The sequence below is a fragment of the Scatophagus argus genome, chromosome 8 (assembly GCF_020382885.2).
Source record: "Scatophagus argus isolate fScaArg1 chromosome 8, fScaArg1.pri, whole genome shotgun sequence".
NCBI classification, from domain to species: Eukaryota; Metazoa; Chordata; class Actinopteri; family Scatophagidae; genus Scatophagus; species Scatophagus argus.
This window is the reverse complement of record NC_058500.1, coordinates 377,898-399,165: the sequence shown is the minus strand read 5'-3', so window position 1 is coordinate 399,165 and position 21,268 is coordinate 377,898. Positions and strand designations below refer to the sequence as shown.

General features: G+C 45.3%; 2 protein-coding genes across 7 annotated transcripts in view; one reads left to right on the top strand and one right to left on the bottom strand.

The window, feature by feature from the left end:
- The window catches only part of magixa (MAGI family member, X-linked a), a 35,650-nt gene extending 23,232 nt beyond the window's left edge, over nt 1-12,418 (bottom strand). Inside the window, exons 1-4 of one of the 6 annotated variants that reach the window (XM_046396598.1) lie at nt 12,176-12,418; nt 1,842-1,967; nt 544-603; nt 4-55 (exon numbers count right to left, since the gene is read on the bottom strand). In XM_046396598.1, the coding sequence (XP_046252554.1) occupies nt 4-45 (42 nt within the window). In that variant the 5' untranslated portion in view covers nt 46-55; nt 544-603; nt 1,842-1,967; nt 12,176-12,418. Of the gene's footprint in view, nt 1-3; nt 56-543; nt 604-1,841; nt 2,319-12,175 lie in introns of those variants that run through there. The other 5 variants (XM_046396599.1, XM_046396604.1, XM_046396603.1 and 2 more) reach the window with 5 other exon arrangements.
- Nucleotides 12,419-18,235: 5,817 nt separating this feature from the next.
- The window catches only part of cacna1fb (calcium channel, voltage-dependent, L type, alpha 1F subunit), a 40,452-nt gene continuing 37,419 nt past the window's right edge, over nt 18,236-21,268 (top strand). The window contains exon 1 of the mRNA XM_046396640.1: nt 18,236-18,646. Within this exon, the coding sequence (XP_046252596.1) occupies nt 18,625-18,646 (22 nt within the window). The 5' untranslated portion in view covers nt 18,236-18,624. The remainder of the gene's footprint in view (nt 18,647-21,268) is intronic.

Below are 21,268 nucleotides of genomic sequence, written 5' to 3'. Positions count from 1 at the left end.
TACCTTGGAGCGCCAGTGCAGCTTCTTCACTGTCGCCTTAGACATGGCGGCCGAGCTGCAGACAGGAAGAAGCAGAGTTACTGAGCATGCTCAGTTACACGTGGTTTTCACCTGCTGTTTACACAACACAGCTTTAATGTTCAGCTGTATCTACATTTAATGATGTTCTCCATGGTTGCAGCAAACTTGTAGTATTGTACCAGCAACATTCACACCTGCACACACTTGTAAACGACTGGTATCTGTTCACACCTGTAAACGGCTGGTATCTGTTCACATCTATTCACACCTGTAAACGGCGGGTATCTGTTCACACCTGTAAACGGCGGGTATCTGTTCACACCTGTAAACAGCGGGTATCTGTTCACACCTGTAAACGGCTGGTATCTGTTCACACCTGTGGATAAAAGCTGAAAGGAGTAACAGGCAGGCACAATGGGCCACCTAACTGGATGATTCTTGACTTCCTCATTGCCTAACCAGCAAGTTAGTTTGTCTCCTCATTTTTGAACTTCCTGATTCCTCACAAAGAGGCTTCTTTACCTTCTTGCCAAGGAAGCATCCTTTTCTCTTTGCCTCCTCACTAGGAAGCTTCCTCACGACCTAAACAGGAACCAAGCAGTTAGCTTCAGGCTAGCAAGGAAGCATCCTTTTCTTCTCAACTGAGTGCAGAGCTGTAAATCGACCCTTCTGAATCAGACGTCACAGACGTGTTTTTGTGTGGTTTAATTGGTCTCCTAGCAACAGTAAAAGTGCAATGAAATGTTTAAACAGCAGAGAGATGCAGAGAACAGCTTCCTGTGTTCTCCGAGTGTTTGGGATCTCATTGACTCTCTGCTTCAGTCACAGAGAACAGCAGATGGTGGCAGACAGCAGGGAGTCTCACACACACACACACACACACACACGCACACACACACTGCTAAACGTTGTGTATTAAATATGGATGAGCATATGTGAAGGTGGGAGTCAGTGAAGAAACAAACAACCACATCCCAGAGCAGCGTTTCAAACAATCTGAGACTGTAACCTGTAAAGTGAACCAATGAAAGAAAAACATGAAGAAGAAGGGTTTCCAGGAAGTGCCGGCACAACGAGGCTTCCTCGTTAGGAAGCGGGGAAGCAATCATACATCCTTGGAAAGGTATTGAGGGAGGTGGAGAGTAATCCCAGTTCTGTGGCAACGAAGGAGCAAAAAATATTTCATTTTGAATCCAGGAGTTTTAAAAGGAGGAAGAGAAGGAGGTGGTGACAAAGAAGCTCACTGGTTAGATAGTGAGGAGGAAAGACAGCTTCCTAAAAGAGGAGGTAAAGAAGCCCTCTAAACAGGAAGCAAGGAGGAAGAGCTTCTCTTCCTCCTGAGTTCTGTAGTAAGGAAGCAAGCAGGAGGTCAGGAGGAACAGAAGCTGCTGATTTAGATGGTGAGGAGCTTCCTCACACAGTCATTAGAGAAGAGGAAGCTTCCTCCCTAGGAAGGAAACAGTGGGAAGGAAGCAATGAGGAAAAGACTCAAGCAGCCTCAGCAGAAGTTTCCTCGTTAGGTAACAAGGAGACAAAGAAGGTTGGCAGAAAGATGAGATACGTCCTCGCTAACGAGTGAGTAAACAGATGATTAGGTGTCAGGAGACAAGCATCCCCGTTAGGTGATGACGAGGTGAACGGACTCGTCACAGTGTGCTGCTGCTAACACAACATTAACACACACTCGCTCTCCATACCCCTCTCACTCTCACTTCCTGTCTGTCGCTTCAATCACACCAAAATAAAAGACTTCAGCATTCAGTCCTGTGCGCACAGTGTGTGTGTGTGTGTGTGTGTGTGTGTGTGTGTGCGCGCAGTACCTCTACAGGTGAACGGTCGGTGTGTGCTCAGCTGCCATATCCACACTCTCTCAGTGTTTCTGCTGGCTTCTCGCTCTCCTCTTTTTCTCGTTGTGTCTCTCACCCTTCACTCCCTCTCTGATAAGACTGGTCAGAGTACAAAGTGTGATGTAAGTTGGAGTGTGTTTAAGGAGTGGACTTCATGGCACTCTTTATGTGCACTGTTTAAAGGAATGTGTGTGTGTGCGTATGTGTCAATCAAAAACCCGTGTGACCTTCGGTGTGTATTTGTTGACGTAACAGGTGGGTGGCGCTCTGACCGGATGTGCAGAAACCTCTTCAGCCGACTGTGACTGGCTCATGCGCCTGTCGGTCAAGACTGCAGTGCTGTGAATGGCTGTGACATCTCCTTAACGGGGCTTTTATTGTGAAAGTCACACCTCAGACTGACAGTAGAAGCAGCTCAGTGTGGTTTGTGCTCTTCAGTCAGCGTGCAATACGTTGAGGTTCTCTGTATTTATGACTTGATTGATTTCCTTCTCTCTTACTGAAACACAATACAAACTACTCGCACGTGAAAACTTACATGACAATAAACTGACAGAAACGTTACATGTCCATGCAGTGGACCTTCAGTCTGACATTTTAACAAGCTGGTTAGTTAAGTTCCTGTTGGGGCAGGAAATCACACCCATGCTAACTGCCTGGATTATTTGAGAAAGGATTAATAAGCGCAGGTTTAATCTGTCCAGTGTTTTATTGTGAAGGGTCTGATTTAAAGCCTCTAGTGGAATTAAAACACACAAGAGGTTCTCAACTGTTTAACCGTTTAGAAGCACGTGGACGGGCTTTTATCTACCGCAGAGGCATCCAAGAGGGCAGCTTCAGCCCCCCATGACTCACAGAGTTAGAGACACACCTGGTGACCATAACACAGTGTTTCTACCTGATGGTGCAGGTAGAGGATGAGTTCTGACTGTCTCACACACACGCTGCAGACAGACTTTACAGGACAGCAGTTACAGTTTGAAGCACTGCAGCTCTCAGTGGCTGCAGGACGATGTGAGGTCAGCTACACACTGCATGTGTGGCCTCATTCCCCCTCACTGTTTCTATCCTATTTTTCATCCTGTGTGTGTGGTCTGACTTGGTCTGACATTTCCAGTGTCTCTAATGAGGCTGTAGATCCTCAGACTCTACACATTAAACCAGCTCTGACACTGAATCACATCTGAACTCACATCTGAATTCGACTGCAAGCAGCAGAAAGCTGAGGAGGTTACAATGTGCTGATTGGTCTTCGCTCACCACCTGACCTGTACAGTTGGCATACAGCTGGCATGCAGCCAACATATAGACGACATACAGCCGGCATACATCTGACATACATCTGACATATAGCTGACATACAGCTGACATACAGCTGACATATAGCTGACATACAGCTGACATACAGCTGACATATAGCTGACCTGTACAGCTGACATACAGCTGACATATAGCTGACATATAGCCGACATACAGTTGGCATACAGCTGACATACAGTTGGCATACATCTGACATACAGCTGGCACACATTTGACATACAGCCGACATACATTTGACATACAGCCGACATACAGCTGACATATAGCTGGCATATAGCTGGCATACAGCTGACATACAGCTGGCATACATCTGACATACAGCTGGCATACATTTGACATACAGCTGACATACAGCTGACATACATTTGACATACATTTGACATACAGCTGACATATAGCTGGCATATAGCTGGCATACAGCTGACATACAGCTGGCATACATCTGACATACAGCTGGCATACATTTGACATACAGCTGACATACAGCTGACATATAGCTGACATATAGCCGACATACAGTTGGCATACAGCTGACATACAGCTGGCATACATTTGACATACAGCCGACATACAGCTGTCATATAGCTGGCATACAGCTGACATACAGCTGACATATAGCTGACATATAGCTGACCTGTACAGCTGACATACAGCTGACATATAGCTGACATATAGCCGACATACAGTTGGCATACAGTTGACATACAGTTGGCATACATCTGACATACAGCTGGCACACATTTGACATACAGCCGACATACAGCTGACATACAGCTGACATACAGCTGTCATATAGCTGACATATAGCCGACATACATTTGACATACAGCCGACATACAGCTGTCATATAGCTGGCATACAGCTGACATACAGCTGACATACAGCTGGCATACAGCTGACATACAGCTGGCATACATTTGACATACAGCCGACATACAGCTGACATATAGCCGGCATATAGCTGGCATACAGCTGACATACAGCTGGCATACACCTGGCATACAGCTGACATACACCTGGCATACAGCTGACCTCTGATTGTCTAATCACAGCCTAGCAACAGTGACTAGGGACTGCAGGTGTGTCAGCAATGACAGTCACATCTACTTGAGTAACTTTATAGACCGGGGAGAAAAACTTCAACTCAGTTACATTTGGATAAATTCATGACTCTTATTATCTGATGCAGTCAGCTGATCCCAGGTCAGCTGGTGCTCTGCTGTCCTGCTTGAGCTAACAGGTGCGTGGGTCACTTGTGTTCAGGCTAATAAGTCAGATCAAACACAGAACAAGTCGCCACTCTGTGCTGACGTCGAGCACAAACAGACAATTTTAATTACTCACTCCTCAAGTCACTGTTGTGCTCTCAGCATTTATTTAATGACTACTTTTACTTCTACTTGAGTGCTTGTTTTAGCAAAGCGACAGTACACCTACACAAGAACAAGAGCCCTGCGTTCGCAGCCTGATGTCATCGAGGCTGAAGCGTTTCCTTCCTCTTCCTCAGTCAGCATCACACAGAGCCGCCTCACCAACACACCGACTCACAAGCTCCTCTGGGAACTGTAGTCTCATGCATCAAAGATCCTCTACATAACAGCCGCTCAGAGCTGCCTGAACCTAACGAGTGATGAGACTCAGAGCAGACAGACGTTTAATCACCAAGCGCTGATCGTTCACATCATCTCATCATCTGACTCAAGTACTGTTACTTCACTACAAATTTGAGGTTCTTTTTGTGCTACTTTCTACTTCAACTTCGCTGAGAAACCGACCCTGGTTATTGGCGATTCTGTTTTGCGATATGTGAAGCCGACACCAGCGACCATAGTCAAATGCATCCCGGGGGCCAGAGCGGGCGACATAGAGGGCAATTTAAAGCTGCTGGCGAGAGATAAGAGTAAATTTGGTAAGATTATAATTCACGTCGGCGCTAATGACACTCGGCTACGCCAGTCGGAGGTCACCAAAGTCAATATTGAGTCGGTGTGTAATTTGGCAAAAACCATGTCGGACTCCGTAGTATTCTCTGGTCCCCTCCCGAATCTGACCAGTGATGATATGTTTAGCCGCATGTCATCGCTCCGTCGCTGGCTGTCACGGTGGTGTCCAGAAAACAACGTGGCCTTTATAGATAACTGGGAGACTTTTTGGGGAAAACCTGGCCTCATTAGCAGAGACGGCGTTCATCCCACTTGGGGTGGTGCGGCTCTTATTTCTACCAATATGGCCAAGTTTATTAGACAACCAACACCCTGACAACCCAGGGTCGAGGCCAGGAAGCAGAGTCGCTGTCTTACACACTTCTCTGCTGCTTCTGTAGGACTGCCGCCCTCCGCTAAAATTAGAATAAATAAAAATATAAATGCACACAGTAATACTAAGATTAATAATCCCATAGAAATAGTGTCAGTGCCTCGTCCTCCCATAGTCCAACCAGCACAAAATTTAAGAAGTGTTAATCATAATAACCTCATAAAAATACAAACTAGCAAATATTTAGAGCCAAAAAATAGGACAGTCAGATGTGGATTGTTAAATATACGATCCCTCCACTCTAAATCCCTCCTAGTCAGTGATCTAATTATTGATCATCAGTCTGATATATTCTGCCTCACTGAGACTTGGTTACGGGATGAAGAATATGTTAGTTTAAATGAATCAACTCCATCTGGTTATATTAACTATCATGTTCCTCGAGGCACAGGCCGAGGAGGAGGAGTGGCAGCAATCTACCACTCCAGCCTTCAGATTAACCCCAAACCAAAATCTATCTATAGCTCATTTGAGAGTCTCACTCTCAGTCTGTCTCACCAAAACTGGAAGTCAGAAAAGCCAGTTTTATTAGTTGTTGTGTATCGCCCACCTGCTGCTGCTTACTCAGAGTTCCTGTCTGAATTTTCTGACTTCTTATCTAGTTTAGTGCTCAGCACAGATAAAGTCATTATAGCAGGTGACTTCAACATTCATATGGATGTTGACTCTGACAGTCTTAAGACAGCCTTTAGTTCACTCTTAGATTCAATAGGTTTCCTTCAGACAGTGAATGAACCAACACACTGCCACAATCACACACTCGATCTGGTTCTCACCTATGGCCTAGAAACTAAGAACCTGTCAGTTGCCCCTCAAAACCCTCTCCTTTCAGACCATTCACTTGTAGTTTTTGAACTAACTCTAGAAGACTTTACAGCACACAACAAAAAGGTCTACTACACCAGATGCCTCTCTGAAGATAGTGTAGACAGATTTAGGGATGCAATCCCATCACAGCTCCCCTCAGCACCATGTACCAGTACAACAGACCGTACTGATTTAAATGTTACTCCTGCAGTAATTGATTCCTTTGTCAACAACACTGCAGCCACGTTGCACACAGTTTTAGATATGGTTGCCCCACTGAGAAAGAAGGTTAGAAATCATAGGAGGCTAGCTCCTTGGTATAATTCAAATTTACGAAAACTTAAACAAACATCAAGACGGATGGAGAGGAAGTGGTACTCCACCAAATCAGCTGAATCCCAGAGAGCCTGGAAAGATAGTCTATTGACATACAAAAAGGCCCTTCGTGAAGCCAGAACTGCCTATTATTCAACATTAATAGAGAAAAACAAGAACAACCCACGTTTTCTCTTTAACACTGTAGCCAGGCTGACCAAGAGTCACAGCTCTGTTGAACCTTGTATTCCTGCAGCTCTTAGCAGTGAAGACTTCATGAGTTTCTTCACCAATAAAATCAATAACATTAGAGAAAAAATCAATAAAGATCTTCCCAGAATAGCCAATATAGTGCCATCTCCAGTAATCTCTTTTAATCCTACTCCATCCCTGGACAGGTCCCTGGACAGGTTCCTGCCCATAGACCTCCCCGAGCTGACCTCCAGCATTAACAAATCTAACCCAACTACATGTCTCTTAGACCCCATCCCAACTAAGCTCCTCAAGGACGTCTTTCCCTTGATTGGCGTTTCCCTCTTAGATCAGATAAACTTATCCTTAACAACAGGTTATGTACCACAGGCGTTTAAAACCGCTGTTATTAGACCTTTACTTAAAAAACCTTCACTTGACCCAGACATCTTAGCAAACTATAGGCCGATATCCAACCTCCCGTTCTTATCTAAAATACTCGAAAGAGTGGTTGCAAATCAGTTGATTGATCACCTACACAGGTACAGTCTCTTTGAGATGTTTCAGTCCGGTTTCAGAGCCCATCACAGCACAGAAACAGCACTGGTTAAAGTCACAAATGACCTCCTCATGGCATCAGACCGGGGGCTTGTCTCCATACTTGTTTTGCTAGATCTCAGTGCTGCTTTCGACACTGTAGATCACAGCATTTTATTACACAGATTAGAACATGAGACTAGGATCACAGGGACTGCGCTATGCTGGTTCAAATCATATTTAACAGATAGATTTTACTTTGCTCAAGTTAATAATGTTTCCTCTTCATATATAAGGGTTAGCCTCGGTGTTCCACAAGGTTCAGTGCTTGGGCCGATCCTGTTCACCTTATACATGCTCCCTCTAGGAAATATTATTCAGAAACATGACATAAACTTTCATTGTTATGCTGATGACACTCAGCTGTACTTATCCTTAAAGCCTGAAGAAACAGAGCCGTTAGCCAGACTCCAGGCATGTCTTAAGGACATAAAGGACTGGATGACCTCCAATTTTTTATTATTAAACTCAGACAAAACTGAGATCATTATTCTAGGCCCCAAACACCTTAGAAATAGAATAGCTGATAATATTCTCTCTCTGGACAGCATTACTTTGGCCTCCAGTACGACTGCAAGGAACCTCGGCGTTATCTTTGATCAAGACGTGTCATTTATTCATCACATTAAACAGACCTCTAAGACCGCCTTCTTTCACCTCCGTAATATCGCTAAGATTAGGAGCGTCCTCTCTCAGAGTGATGCTGAAAAACTTGTTCATGCTTTTGTTACTTCTAGGCTGGACTACTGCAACTCACTATTGTCAGGATGTCCAAATTATTCTATTAATAACCTGCAGCTGATCCAAAATGCAGCAGCCAGAGTTTTAACAGGAATCAGTAAAAGGGATCATATCTCCCTCATCTTAGCTTCTCTTCACTGGCTTCCGGTAAAATTCAGAATAGACTTTAAAATTCTCCTACTTACATATAAGGCCCTAAATGGACTAGCCCCATCATACCTGCAGGATCTAATAGTCCCATATACTCCCAATAGATCACTCAGATCACAGAGTGCAGGTTTACTTACAGTTCCCAGAATTTATAAAAGTAGAACGGGAGGACGAGCCTTTAGCTATCAGGCACCCCTGCTGTGGAACCAGTTGCCAATCTGGGTTCGACAGGCAGACACCACCTCCACTTTTAAGACTAAACTTAAAACCTTTCTGTTTAGTAAAGCATATAGTTAGCACCAAATAAAGTGTGTAGGGCTGGTAGGCATAGTTTCACTCACCTCATGATATATAGCCACAGGTAGAATAGGTCTGACTAACTGTTAATCTTTAAATCTCTATCATAGCTAAGCTGCTATAGGCCTATGCTGCCGGGGGACACAAACATGATCCACCAAGCAGTTTCCCCTCCTCCTTCTCCTCTTCTATCCTCTCCCCTCGTCAGATTAACATGCAGTTCATTATTTTATGTCACTAACTGTGTGTCCAGTGCTCCTCGTAGTCTTGTGTCTCTCCCTCCCTTTCTCTCTCTCTCTCTCTGTATCTTTCTGCAGGTATCTCTCCATCCAGATCTTCAAGTTGAACTGTAGCCGGCTCTATGACCAACCCAATGTGTATTGTTGACATCTGCCTGTCATTCCTCTGTGTACCGACTATGGGCGGGGTGGTTCTCCCTACGGGCCGAAATCGAACTGATAGGATAGTGATTCTCAACATCACATAAAAAAAGAATACATGAATGTTACAGCAGTTCATTATAATTTTCATTACTATAATTTTCTTATAACTTGTGAAATGTTAAAATCATATTGAGGTGGTAGCAAAAGTGAAACTAAACAGTTGAGATTTTGTTTTGCTTATCTTTTTAGTAATGTCATTTCTCATGTTGTTAATTGCTTTCCTGCCTGTACAACATCCATTGCACGTCTGCCCGTCCTGGGTGAGGGATCCCTCCTCTGTTGCTCACCCTGAGGTTTCTTCCATTTTTCCTGTTAAAGGTTTTTCTGGGAGTTTTTCCTTAGTCGATGTGAGGGTCGAAGGGCAGAGGATGTTGCTGATGTTATGTTAAGCCCTTTGAGACAAACTGCTTGTAAAAATGGGCTATACAAATAAAGTTGACTTGACTTGACTTGACTTCAACTAAACCAAATATTCCCTTCATCCTGAGGTGTGAAGCTTTGCTGCTTTTCCTCTGAATGGTTTGAATCCTCTGAATGTGTTTGTGATCATGTTGAGCTTTGGACTGTTGGTTGGACTGAACAAACTCTGTGAAGGAGTCACTTTGGCCTCTGGCTCAGTGGGACCACATTTCTCACCAGTTTCACCAGTTTGACAAAGCAAACAATCAGTGGATTCATGGAGAAAATAATCAGCAGATGAATCATCAGCTGCAGTCAAAATGAGCTCCAACAGGAAACTCCTGCTTGTACTCCTGTACTCCAAATACTCTCAGTTCATTTTTCTGATTCTATTTTACTGAAGTATATCCACATATCTTCATCTAAAACCAAAACAGGATTAAATCCAAGCGTTTCAACTGATTAACCTGAAATTGTCTTCTCTGAGAGTCACCATGTTGGTTCCACTTTCATGTCTGCACAGTGAACATGAACCCACAGCAGCTGCTTAACATAGCTTAGCTTAGCCTAGCTTAGTTTAGTATTTTCAGACATGTGGACTATACATTTCTTTGTGATCAAAATCTGCAGATGAATCAGTAATCAATAAACAGCAGCTAAAACATCCAAACTGAAAAGTGTCAGAGGTCAGTGCACCCTGACAGCAGAGGAACATGTGAGTCTGGAGACATCCTGCTGCTGATGATGATGATGAGGAGGAGGAGGAGGAGGAGAAGGAGGGGGAGGAAGAGGAGGAAGAGGAGAAGGAGGAGGAGGAGGAGCAGCACCTCTGTGTTGTTGTTTCCTTCCTGGTAACACTGAGTGTCTCTGACAGCAGCTGTCGCTCTGAATCAGTCTGCAGACACACAACGAGCTGCCTCTGATGACATCATCACCACACACTTTATGATGACATCATCAGCAGAGAGGAAAGACACAGTGTTCAGATTTGTCTGGCCAACAGCCCGAAACAAAAGAAAGTAGTTTGCATGAAAGATGAGAATGAAAAGTAAAAAAGAATCTCATCACTGCAGCCCTCCAGCTGCTCAGAGAGCCTGGACGACTTTTAATGTGAAACATCTGCAGGAAGTGATGCTGTTAACCAGACAAATGACTGCAGCTAATTCCATCTCGACCTTCTCACCAGGACAAAATCACTTCACCTACCCTTCATCAAACAGCATCATTAGAAATCCGATCGGCATTTGTACTTCCTGTTGAGTTTTTGTTTGAAGCAGCACTCAGCTGCCAATTGTGACATTTCAGCCCCTTTTCAAAAGCCAAACTTTTGGGAAAATTTTTAGTTTGGCTCATGTCCCATCTGCTAACATGGAGGGGCTTATGAACTGTACTGCAGCCAGCCACCAGGGGGAGCTCTCAGCAGAACAGCTCCATGTTGGACCTGAGCAGCTGAGCACACAGAAAATCCTGAGGACCTGAAACAAATCCTTTATGACCTGCGACAGGAAGTGCAGTCTGATATGTCTCAAAAGGCCACCGTACAGAAGGTGCACTGCATCATGGGAAATGGAGGTCTGACACATCACACATGACTTAATGTCTGAATACTATCATCATCATCGTCGTCGTCGTCGTCATGTGACTCAGTCATATGACTGAGATCAGACAGGACAATAGAGTGAAGCACCTCAGGAGCTTCACAGTCAAACTGCTCAAATACCTTAAAGTACTCCTGTCCTGTATTCAAAATATCATGCCAGTAAAAGAATAAAGGTACTGCCAGCACATGTACTACAAGTAAAAGTACTCCTTATACAGAAAGTTCAGTGTTATGTTGCTACCTTCAGTCCCGTCAGAGTACTTCAGTGTTCAGCAGGTACACTGCTGGTTAACAGAGTACTGCTACACAGTACTGCATCACAGTGTGTAAACTAAACCTGTCAGCCACATGTAGTACAAAGTACATGATTCCTTTCTGAAATGTACTGGAGTACAAGTAGCATAGTATGTCAGTACTATGTAGTGAAGTAGTATTAGTAGTGTTGCTCCCTCCTCTTCCTCTTTACTACGACAGCTGATGATGAGCTCCTCCTCCTCATTAACAACAGACCAACTTCTACACCTCCATCTCCTCCTGTCCGTCACTCAGTCCCTCCCCCTGATAACTCACCTCCTCCTCCTCCTCCACCTCAGTGACTCCTTAATGCAGCACCTCCTCTCAGGACTGTCAGACGCCACAACACAACCAGAACAGCTGCACCCAGTGCTCATTCACTCAGCACCTCCTCCCCACCAGGTAGCTCCAGCACCTCCTGTGTGGACCCAGCACCTCCTCCCCACCAGGTAGCTCCAGCACCTCCTGTGTGGACCCAGCACCTCCTGTGTGGACCCAGCACCTCCTCCCATCAGGTGTGAACCTCCCCCTGCTGCCATTCATCCTGAGGCCACAGCAGACAAAGAGCAGCTCCTACAACGCACATCCAGCTGCTGTCCACGATAAACACTCACACTGATCCCGGAGCAGCTGCTCGTTCACACACACACACACACACACACACGGTGCTGGTGGAGGATGTGACGGCCAGCAGGCTGCACGTCTCGGCTGTGAATGTGCTGACGGCGCCGTTTGTACTTGCAGCAGAAAAACACTCGGACAAACCGGAAGGGCCGAGCACGCGCCTCAGCGCCTCGTGCAGCACACACGGGAAGAACACACCGGCCGTCCGTTACCTTCATAGTCCTCCGCGTCGCCGTCTCTCCGCTCCCGGTTCAGTCCGCTCCCGGTCCAGTCCTCTCCGGACTCTCAGTGCGTTGATCGGTCCCTCGGCGCTGCTGCTGCTGCTGCGTGCGCGAGCATGCGCGGTATGAGGCGCATGCACGCACGTTTGTGCGTGATGTTCACTGCAGGTAGAAATGGAAGCTCATACACACGTACACACGCGTGTACGTGTTCACCTGTGTGTGTGTGTGTGTGTGTGTGTGTGTGTGTGCGTGTGGTGCAGCTTTACTACACGGGGAGAGCAATGACGAGTTAATGTCTCTCTACCATCGTCCCTCTCTCTGTCAGAGGCAGCAAAGAGAGGGTGATGATAAAGGAAGTGTGTGTGTGTGTATGCGTGTGTGTGTGTGTATGCGTGTGTGTGTGTGTGTGTGTGGGGGGGGGGGGGTTAAGGGAAGGAAGAGAGGGAGCTCCACCTTCAGAGGGAGGAGTCAGTGTGATGATGAGGGTATTCAGGGTAATAGGCTGACATCAGCGTGTGTGTGTGTGTGTGTGTGTGTGTGTGTGTGTGTGTGTGTGTGTGTGTGTGTGTGTGACAGAGGGAGAGAGAGACAGGAGTGTAGACAGGACCACTGCAGTCAGAAGTCCACCCCCCACAGTCCTCTTTGTATTATGGGATGTGTGGCCCAGAGTGGCTGTTAGCTGATTGGTCTGAGGTGCTGACAGGTGAGCTGTTGTCTTGAGTTGCACTGATGTTCGTGACAGGTGCCACACACTTCAGCAGCGTTTCATCTCGAAGGCTCAGACAGCCTTTATTACCTGTTTGAATTTAAACGTTAGCCTGACTTTAGCCATAATAACACCAAGGCAACACGCGACGACGACACACACACAGCATACGTATATACATACGTATACGTATGTATATGTATACACATACGCAGCATATCTGACTCACATCTGACTGGTAACTGATCACTGGACTGAAATTGCAAACTGATTTATGAGGAAATGAAGAACTAAATCAGCGAACTGAGGAGCTTCAGGTTTTCAGTCGATCACGGCTGCTTCTGATGGAGTCTCAGCCTGATTTTCCTCCTCCTCCTCCTCTGTCTGTGATGAAGACCACCGACCTCCTCCTCACGTGAGGGTCCAGCACTTGGTCCCCTTGCTTCCTTTGTTCTTCATTAGCTGAGCTCATTGAGGATGTGAAGACTGAAAACGTCTGCAGCTCCTGACTGAAGTCCGAGTCCCGCTCGTCTGTAGATGAAGACCCTGACATTCAGATGATGAGACAGAAACAAAGCTGGAGCTGATCAAAAGTGGGGCGGCACGGTGGTGCAGTGGTTAGCACTGTCGCCTCATAGCAAGAGGGTTCCAGGTTCGAATCCCGGTCTGGGCCCTTGTATGTGGAGTTTGCATGTTCTCCCTGTGCCTGCGTGGGTTTTCTCCGGGTTCTCCGGCTTCCTCCCACAATACCAAAAACATGCACATTAGGTTAATTGGCTGCTCTACATTGCCCCGTAGGTGTGAGTGTGAGAGTGTGTGGTTGTCTGTCTTTGTGTGTTGGCCCTGCGATTGACTGGCGACCAGTCCAGGGTGAACCCCGCCTCTCGCCCGTAGTCAGCTGGGATAGGCTCCAGCTCCCCCGCGACCCTGACGGATAAGCGGTATAGAAAATGGATGGATGATCAAAAGTGAAGCCCAAACATCTGGACGCCCCCTGGCGGTTGGCTGCAGTACAGCTCATAAGCCCCTCTTCCTCCATGTTAGCAGATGGGCCATGAGCCAAACTAAAAACTCACAGTGCACGTCAGATCATTTTTCCCAAAGATGGTTTCTGTCATTGTAGGTAGTTTGTTCAAGTGTTAATTTTTCTGATCAGTTTGGTTTTCATTAGTTATTTATTTTCTGGTCCCTCTGGTTATACCTTGTTATTCTGGTTGTTTTTATATTTATATAGTGTTGTTTTTATATTTATAGCATTAGTATTTGCAGGTTATTGGGCTTATACCGGGACCAGGGAAACTAATGTCGTTCCACCTCATGTTTCTACATGTGTGAAATGACATTTAAACACCTTGAATCCTTGAATCCTTGATGCTATGAAAAGGAGCTGAAATATGACTGACAGCTGAGCGCTGCTCCTGATTGGCTCCGTGGCTCCGCCTATCAATGCCCACTGCACAGACTGGCTCCAGATGTGACAGATGTGACAGATCTGTTGGCAGATATGGACGTGGTGGAACCATGTTGCACCTTTAGGTTTCCACAGTGTAAAAATACTCTGTAAAAGTAAAAGTCCTGCAGTCCTGCACAATTAGCATCCATTAAAAAAAACAAACATAAAATACATCTGAGGCAGAATTTTGTATATTTTTGAAGAATACTTTACTGTAGTTTGTCATTGTACATTATGATTTATCAGTTGATTATTTTATATTGATAATCAGACTCAGTAAATGTCAGACAGATAATTCTAAATCAGATCAAAGTCATTTCCTTCCTTCTTCATATTTCTTCCATTCATAGTGTAGCATACCCTCCGAAAGATGGTGAGAGACTCGACTGATGGTTTTAAGGTTTATTGCCGATCCATAAACCAGCTCTATGAATCAACGTGAGAACTGACAAACAAACAAAAAACAAAACGATCACACCTCCGTTTCCACCTCTGTCCACAATAAACAGTTAACAATCACAGTTTCAATCAAAGAGTTTACATATAAAGTGTATATACATGTATAACAAATAATCAGTTAATTCAGAAATAATTAAAAATCAACACACGCCAACCTTGTGCCTCCTCGGGGGGTTGCAATAATCAACTCAGATGTTGTGTCGTTTCTGTTTTGCTGTCTTAAAAATTTTTCTCCTGTAACTTACTTTTTTCGTTAATTCCTTCCTATCCCAACAGCTTTTTGGTCTCCCCGGCAACGCCACACAAGGAGTCAGTGCGAAGTAGTGATTTTCAAAATAAAATCTCTCTATTTACAAAACAACCGTTAACTCAATAACGGGCGTAACATATAATTATTATTTTTACATACATACATACATTACACGCACAAAACAAAAAACAGCAAATACAAAACAAAAGAAATGGGTTTGCTATACATAGCGTCTCCTCATCTTCCTCAGATCTCCCCTCCTGTTTCTGTTCATCCTCATTTCCTCTTTTGCCTCCTCCCTGCCTCTCTGACTGTAACACTCTGCTTATCCAGCAGAGGGCAGCAGAGCGCCGCTTACCGCCTGACACATGACATCAGACCGCTGGATTGACGGACAGAAGGCAGACAGTATTCAGACTGAGAGAGAAAGAACAGCACAGACAGCACAGACAGCACAGTCCAGTCAGTGAGGAGAACAAACGGTTTGTTCAATTCTGATCAGTTTATGAGACAAACGTAATGTTAATGTGGAACAGGCAGAATAAAATCTGATCAATGATCAATATAAGACACTGCTGTTAAAGTGTTCAGGATACTTGAAATAAACTCCAGAGTTTGTCAGAGTCAGAAGCTGGACAGGAGGAGGAAATTAAAATCAACACAGTCGACTCTTATTTTGTGTTTTATTTTGACAGAAACAACAAACAGCAGAGAGAGAAAGAAATAAATCCTCTCTGCAGGATTATGAAGGGTTTAATATGGAGGCTTAGTGACACACACACACACACACACACACACACACACACACACACACACACACCCTCCTGCATCTCTGATCTGATGGAGACACACAAAGCTTTTATCCATCTATCTGTCACCAAAGGGGGAGGAGGAGGAGGAGGAGGAGGAGGAGGTGAGAGGCAGTTAAAAACTGGTGGTGGGGTGAAGGACAGGAGAAAGGAAGGTGTAGACAAGACAGAGGGAGGCGAGAGAGCTAGAGAATCAGAGGAGGTGCAGGGGAGTAAGACAAGAGGAGGTGGGGATGTAGAGAAAGACAGAAGGAGGAGGAGGAGGGACAGGAAGGAGGTGGAGGGGGCCATAGAGGGATGAAGAAAAGGAGGTAACAACAAAGGAGTCAGTGATGTGGAGAAACTGGAGGAGGAGGAGGAGGAGGAGAAAAATGAAAGTGTGGAGAAAGAAAGGAGGAGGGTGAGGAAGAGGAGGAAAGGATGGAGGAAGAGAAACTGGAAAACAGAAAAAACAGGAAAAGAAAGAGGAGAGAGAAGGAGGTGATAAGGAGGAGAGAAGCAGGAGGAGGACACGAGGAGGTGTGAAGATACATGGAGCAGAGGAGCAGGTGGAGGGCCAAAGCAGAACAAGACAAAAAGGAGAGAGTCAGGACCCGGTCCACAGTCAGGACCCGGTCCACAGTCAGGCCTGGGTCGGCCGTCAGGACGCGGCCCACGGTCAGGCCTGGGTCCACAGTCAGGACTCAGTCCACAGTCACAACCCGGACCACAGACACAACCCGGTCCACAGTCAGGACTCAGTCCACAGTCACAACCCGGTCCACAGTCAGGACCAGGTCCACAGTCAGGACCAGGTCCACAGTCTGGACCGGGTCCACAGTCAGGATGTTGTCTGTACTGAGGTGTGGACTTCGTGTGGAGGTTTTGAGCTCCTCTCAAGGTGAAACAGTTCAGTGCTCCCTTCTTGACTTTGTGCTGAAATTGAATATCAAGATTTCATCAGCCAGAAGATTAGACAGTAACACACACACCTGAGAGAGTGTGTGTGTGCGTGTGTGTGTGACCTCTGACTCGTGAAGGTCGATGTTTCATCATCAGACTCTCAGAGCTTTAATGTGAGCTGTTCTCAGGTCAGATCTTTGGGCCTGTGAACACGAGTCAGAACAAACCTCAGAGTCTCGACGGACTGAGGAAACCATCACAGCTGAGCTCTGGACAGGAAGTCCTGGGCTTGATGTGATGACTTCAGTCTGCTGCACGCCGGTTTGATGTTGCCTTAAAGGAAGACTCGGAGGCAGATGATGGTGACGTGGGGACAGAAGTTCAAACAAACGAAGACGAAGACAACCGGCTGTCCGGGAACTGATCTGGGAACAGGACAAATGTCCTCAAGTTCACAGAAAGACTCATGGTGATGATGACTTTGATGAGGATGATGATGATAATAAAAGTGAGGAAGATGAGGATGGTGATGATGAAAGAGTAGTCCCCAGCAGTAGTAGCAGTAGTAGCAGTAGAAGAAGAAGTAGTAGTTTCCAGATTAATTCGCACAGCAGATGACGGCTGGTTTTTCTCTTCTTCTTCTTCTTTCAGGTTTATTGCCAACAAACAGCTGGTTCTGTGTCTTCTTCTTCTGCTACTGTTTATGATAGTAGCAGTCGTGGATCAGCGGTTAGGGTGTCGGACCCGTAACCGGTGGATCGCTGGTTCGATTCCCCGTCCCGGTGTCCATGGCTGAGGTACCCTTGAGCAAGGTACCTAACCCCCACTGCTCCCCGGGCGCTGCACGCGGTCGCCCACTGCCCCGGGTTTGCTGTGTGTGTGTGCACGTCACTTGGGTGGGTTAAATGCAGAGAACAAATTTCATTGGAGTGAGTTCCCTCCAATGACAAGATATGTCACTTTCTTTCTTTCTTTTCTTTCTTATGATAGCCATGCATCAGCTCATCAGCACCTCTGCTGCCACCATGTGGTGAACTGCACATTGCAGTCGGGTTTATTAGCTGAGTAACCAGTTAGTGGAAACGCGTAGATTCAGATTTTGTTTTTCTTCTTTTGTGCACTTTTAAAAATGGTGAGATGGAGCCAATGAGAGTAGCTGACTGCAGGAAGTGATGCTGACATGTGAGCACACGCAGTGGGAGGTGATTGGTCCACAGGTGAGTAGGTGCAGGTGACTGGCTGCTTTTCTTTTCTTAGTCTAACTGTATTATAGAGAAAATAAGAGAGCACAAAGATTAAGTTTTATTATCCATTCTTTGTGCACTGAATAGTTTTTAATTCTTCCTGCAGAAAAGATAAACCTGACTCGTCATTCTCATTTTGTTCTGTTTCTGATTTGGATTTTTTATGACTAAAACCTCCATCAGTCAGATTCTCTCTGCGCCTTTAATTCTCCAGCTGACCTCCCCTTTAACACACTGAGCTTTTTCTCTGTTTAATCCCCAAAGAGAGAAAGAGAGAAAGACAGAAAGAGGGAGGGATGACAGATGAACGAAGAGAGGGATTCAGATTAGTGAAGCCAAGCTGGAAAAAAGAAGCAGAATTTGTCTCTTCCGATGTTTCCCGATTTATTTGACTTCTTCTCACTTCTTTCCTTCCGATGGATGTAAATCAATGAATCGATGAGTTGATCGTCGGCTGCAGAGGAACACAAGTGGCTTCACTGTGCCGAACGCGTCGGTGACCGCGGCCGAAACGCGGAGAAGTTCGTCAGTCAGAAGACAAAGAAGCCGACGAGGAGCAAAGTAACCCGAAACTGATCAAAGTGCGGATCGATTGAAGATGATTCTTTGCAGCTGAGGGCGAACAGCAGCGGAGATGTACGAGGAGAGGAACAAAAGTAAGAAGTCTGTTTCTGTCTCACAGCTGAAATGCTCAGTGATCAATAATCTTATCGATAAGAGCCTGTGGGCAGAAAGTCATCACGATGTGAATGACTTGTCACAGTCAGACGGTGTCAGGTCATCAGCACACACTGAGCCTGAGCCAGAACCAGAACCAGAACCAGGACCAGGACCACAGCAGAGGCAGATCTCCCCACAGCGTCACAGCAGGAAGCCGTTTGAGATGTTTCCCTCAGAACTCCTCAGATGGTTTTGTTTCTAAGAGGGCATCACGTGATGAGGTTTCAGTTTCAGTTTCAGTTTGTAAGATGCAGTCACAGTTTTAGTTTAAAACATTTTTAAAAAGTGAAATAACTGAAGACTGAAGAAACAACAGAGCTAATGTTCTGTCAGAGAGATGTTTCTACTCCAGTTAGCATGCTAACCAGCTAGCCGCGATCCGTGCTGTCTGCAATACCACTTTGTACCTGTAGAGGCCCCCAAAGTTTCAGCGGGAGGATGAATATGAGCGGCGAGTTCACTGAGTTTCACAAGGAAACAAAACAAACTCAAGAAATGTCCAGAAAGGAAACATTCTCACACCTGTTTTCAATATGTACACCCTCAGTCCAGTCAGCTAAAGGACCATTAGCTCCACAGCTAACTGTGCTAACAGCAGCTAAAGCTACAGCCAAACATAACTGCAACAACTGCCCACCATAAATTTGGACCCACCTTTGAATTTTGGTCATATTTTAAAAGGTACCCTTTTAAATAAAGTACATAAATATCTTGAATTCTTGAGTTAATGTACATTCTGCTCCTTAAAATAACTCAGGATCATGACTCCTCATCACAGAGTACTCTGGATGTGTGTTTGCTGTGGTACAAACACACAAAATGTTTTTCTTAACTTCACAGGATTTTCAGACACCTGAAGAGGTGAAGATTTTTGGTGTTCCATATATTTTTCCGATTTCTTTTGATTATTTTTGAGTCATTAGATTTATCTTGGGACCCCACAGAGGGTCCCAGTCCCAGGCTGAGAACCACTGGACTGACCACTGGTCAGTTGAACCTGAGCAAACATTTGGCAGCAACACACCTGTATCTCACACTGTGACCTTTGACCTCAGTTAGTGTGGGGTTAACAGAGGTCACAACCTCCATCATTTAGAGAGTGGCTCGGTTTAATCTTCCTCATCCTGACGGAGGATCACACTTCCTGCTCTCTGCTCGCTGAATTAAGATGGCCTCCACGGACCTTCTGATAACGTTGTCATGGAAATGAGCATTAGCACATGTGACATCATTGGTTACCGTGGCAGCAGGGTTAATCCGCCCTTTTGTTCCGTCCATGAACGCGGCTTATGTTAACTTTATCTAAAGCGGAACCTTCAAAGCGAGTTTCATCCCAGCCCGTCGAGTCCTGACAGGAAGTCCTTTATTCCAGCGAGTCACACGTTTTCATCTCAATCAAACATGAAGAAAAAGAATAAACTCAATTTGGTTGTTTTTTATGTCAGGGTCCTTGAACGCACCACCTGGGAGATTTGTGACATCTGCTGCAGCTCTGGTCCTTCTGAAAACTTCTTCCCCCCAAACCTCACGTGTGTGATGATGATGCTGGTGCTTATGAACTTTGTAGCTCACCTGTGCTGTGGACTGCAGGTGTGTGTCTGTTTGAACATGGCCGCACTACACACGCACACAGCAGACACACACACACACACACACACACACACACACTTCTGGGAGACCAGAAGAAGGTTTTATTTCTCTTCGCTGCTTCCTCGTCAGTCAGTCTGCAGGTTCACACTGTCAGTGTCACCTAACCAGCAGAAACCAGACGTCAAGTCAAGTGAGATGAAATTACGTTTCCCCAGGAACAATTTAATGCTACATGTGACACTTAAGAAAGACAGTGAGACAGCACAAGACAGGATCTATGCAGTCTAAATATACACATGTAGGACACGAAGACGGGACAAGACTAATGCGGAACTGGGTTTTTTGTAGATCTAGTAGGTTCACAGTTGAAGAGTAATTGTGGTATATATAAATATGTAACTAGCAGCAGAATATATAAATATCAGAAGACAGTATATGAATAGCATATATTAATAGCAACTTATATAGCAACAGAGAAGAATATACTATATGCAGAGTATATACATTATGTGTAAAGTATATACAGATGCATGCGGGGGCAGCCGTGGCCTAGAGGCTGGAGAGGCGGCTTGTGGTCGGAAGGTCGTCGGTTCGATTCCTCCACCGGACGGGCAGGAAAAATTTGGGTGTGGTGGAGTGATTAATGCGAAAAATGCTCCCCCATTCCATTAGCTGGCCCTTGAGCAAGGCACTTAACCCCTAACCCTTCCACTGCATGTAATATGCTTTGTGTTGCATGTGTGTTCAGCTAAGGATGTGTTGAATGCAGAAGACAAATTCAGTTTGTGTATGTGAAAACATACATACTGCCAATAAAGCAATTCTTCTTCTTAGAAATAACAGCAGGGAGAAATATGTGTAAAGTATATACTATATGCAGTATATCAAAAATATATAGATATATAAATAGCTGCAGAGTATTATGCAGAGAAGTAGTAGTAGTGATATGCAGAGTGTAGGAGCCATGT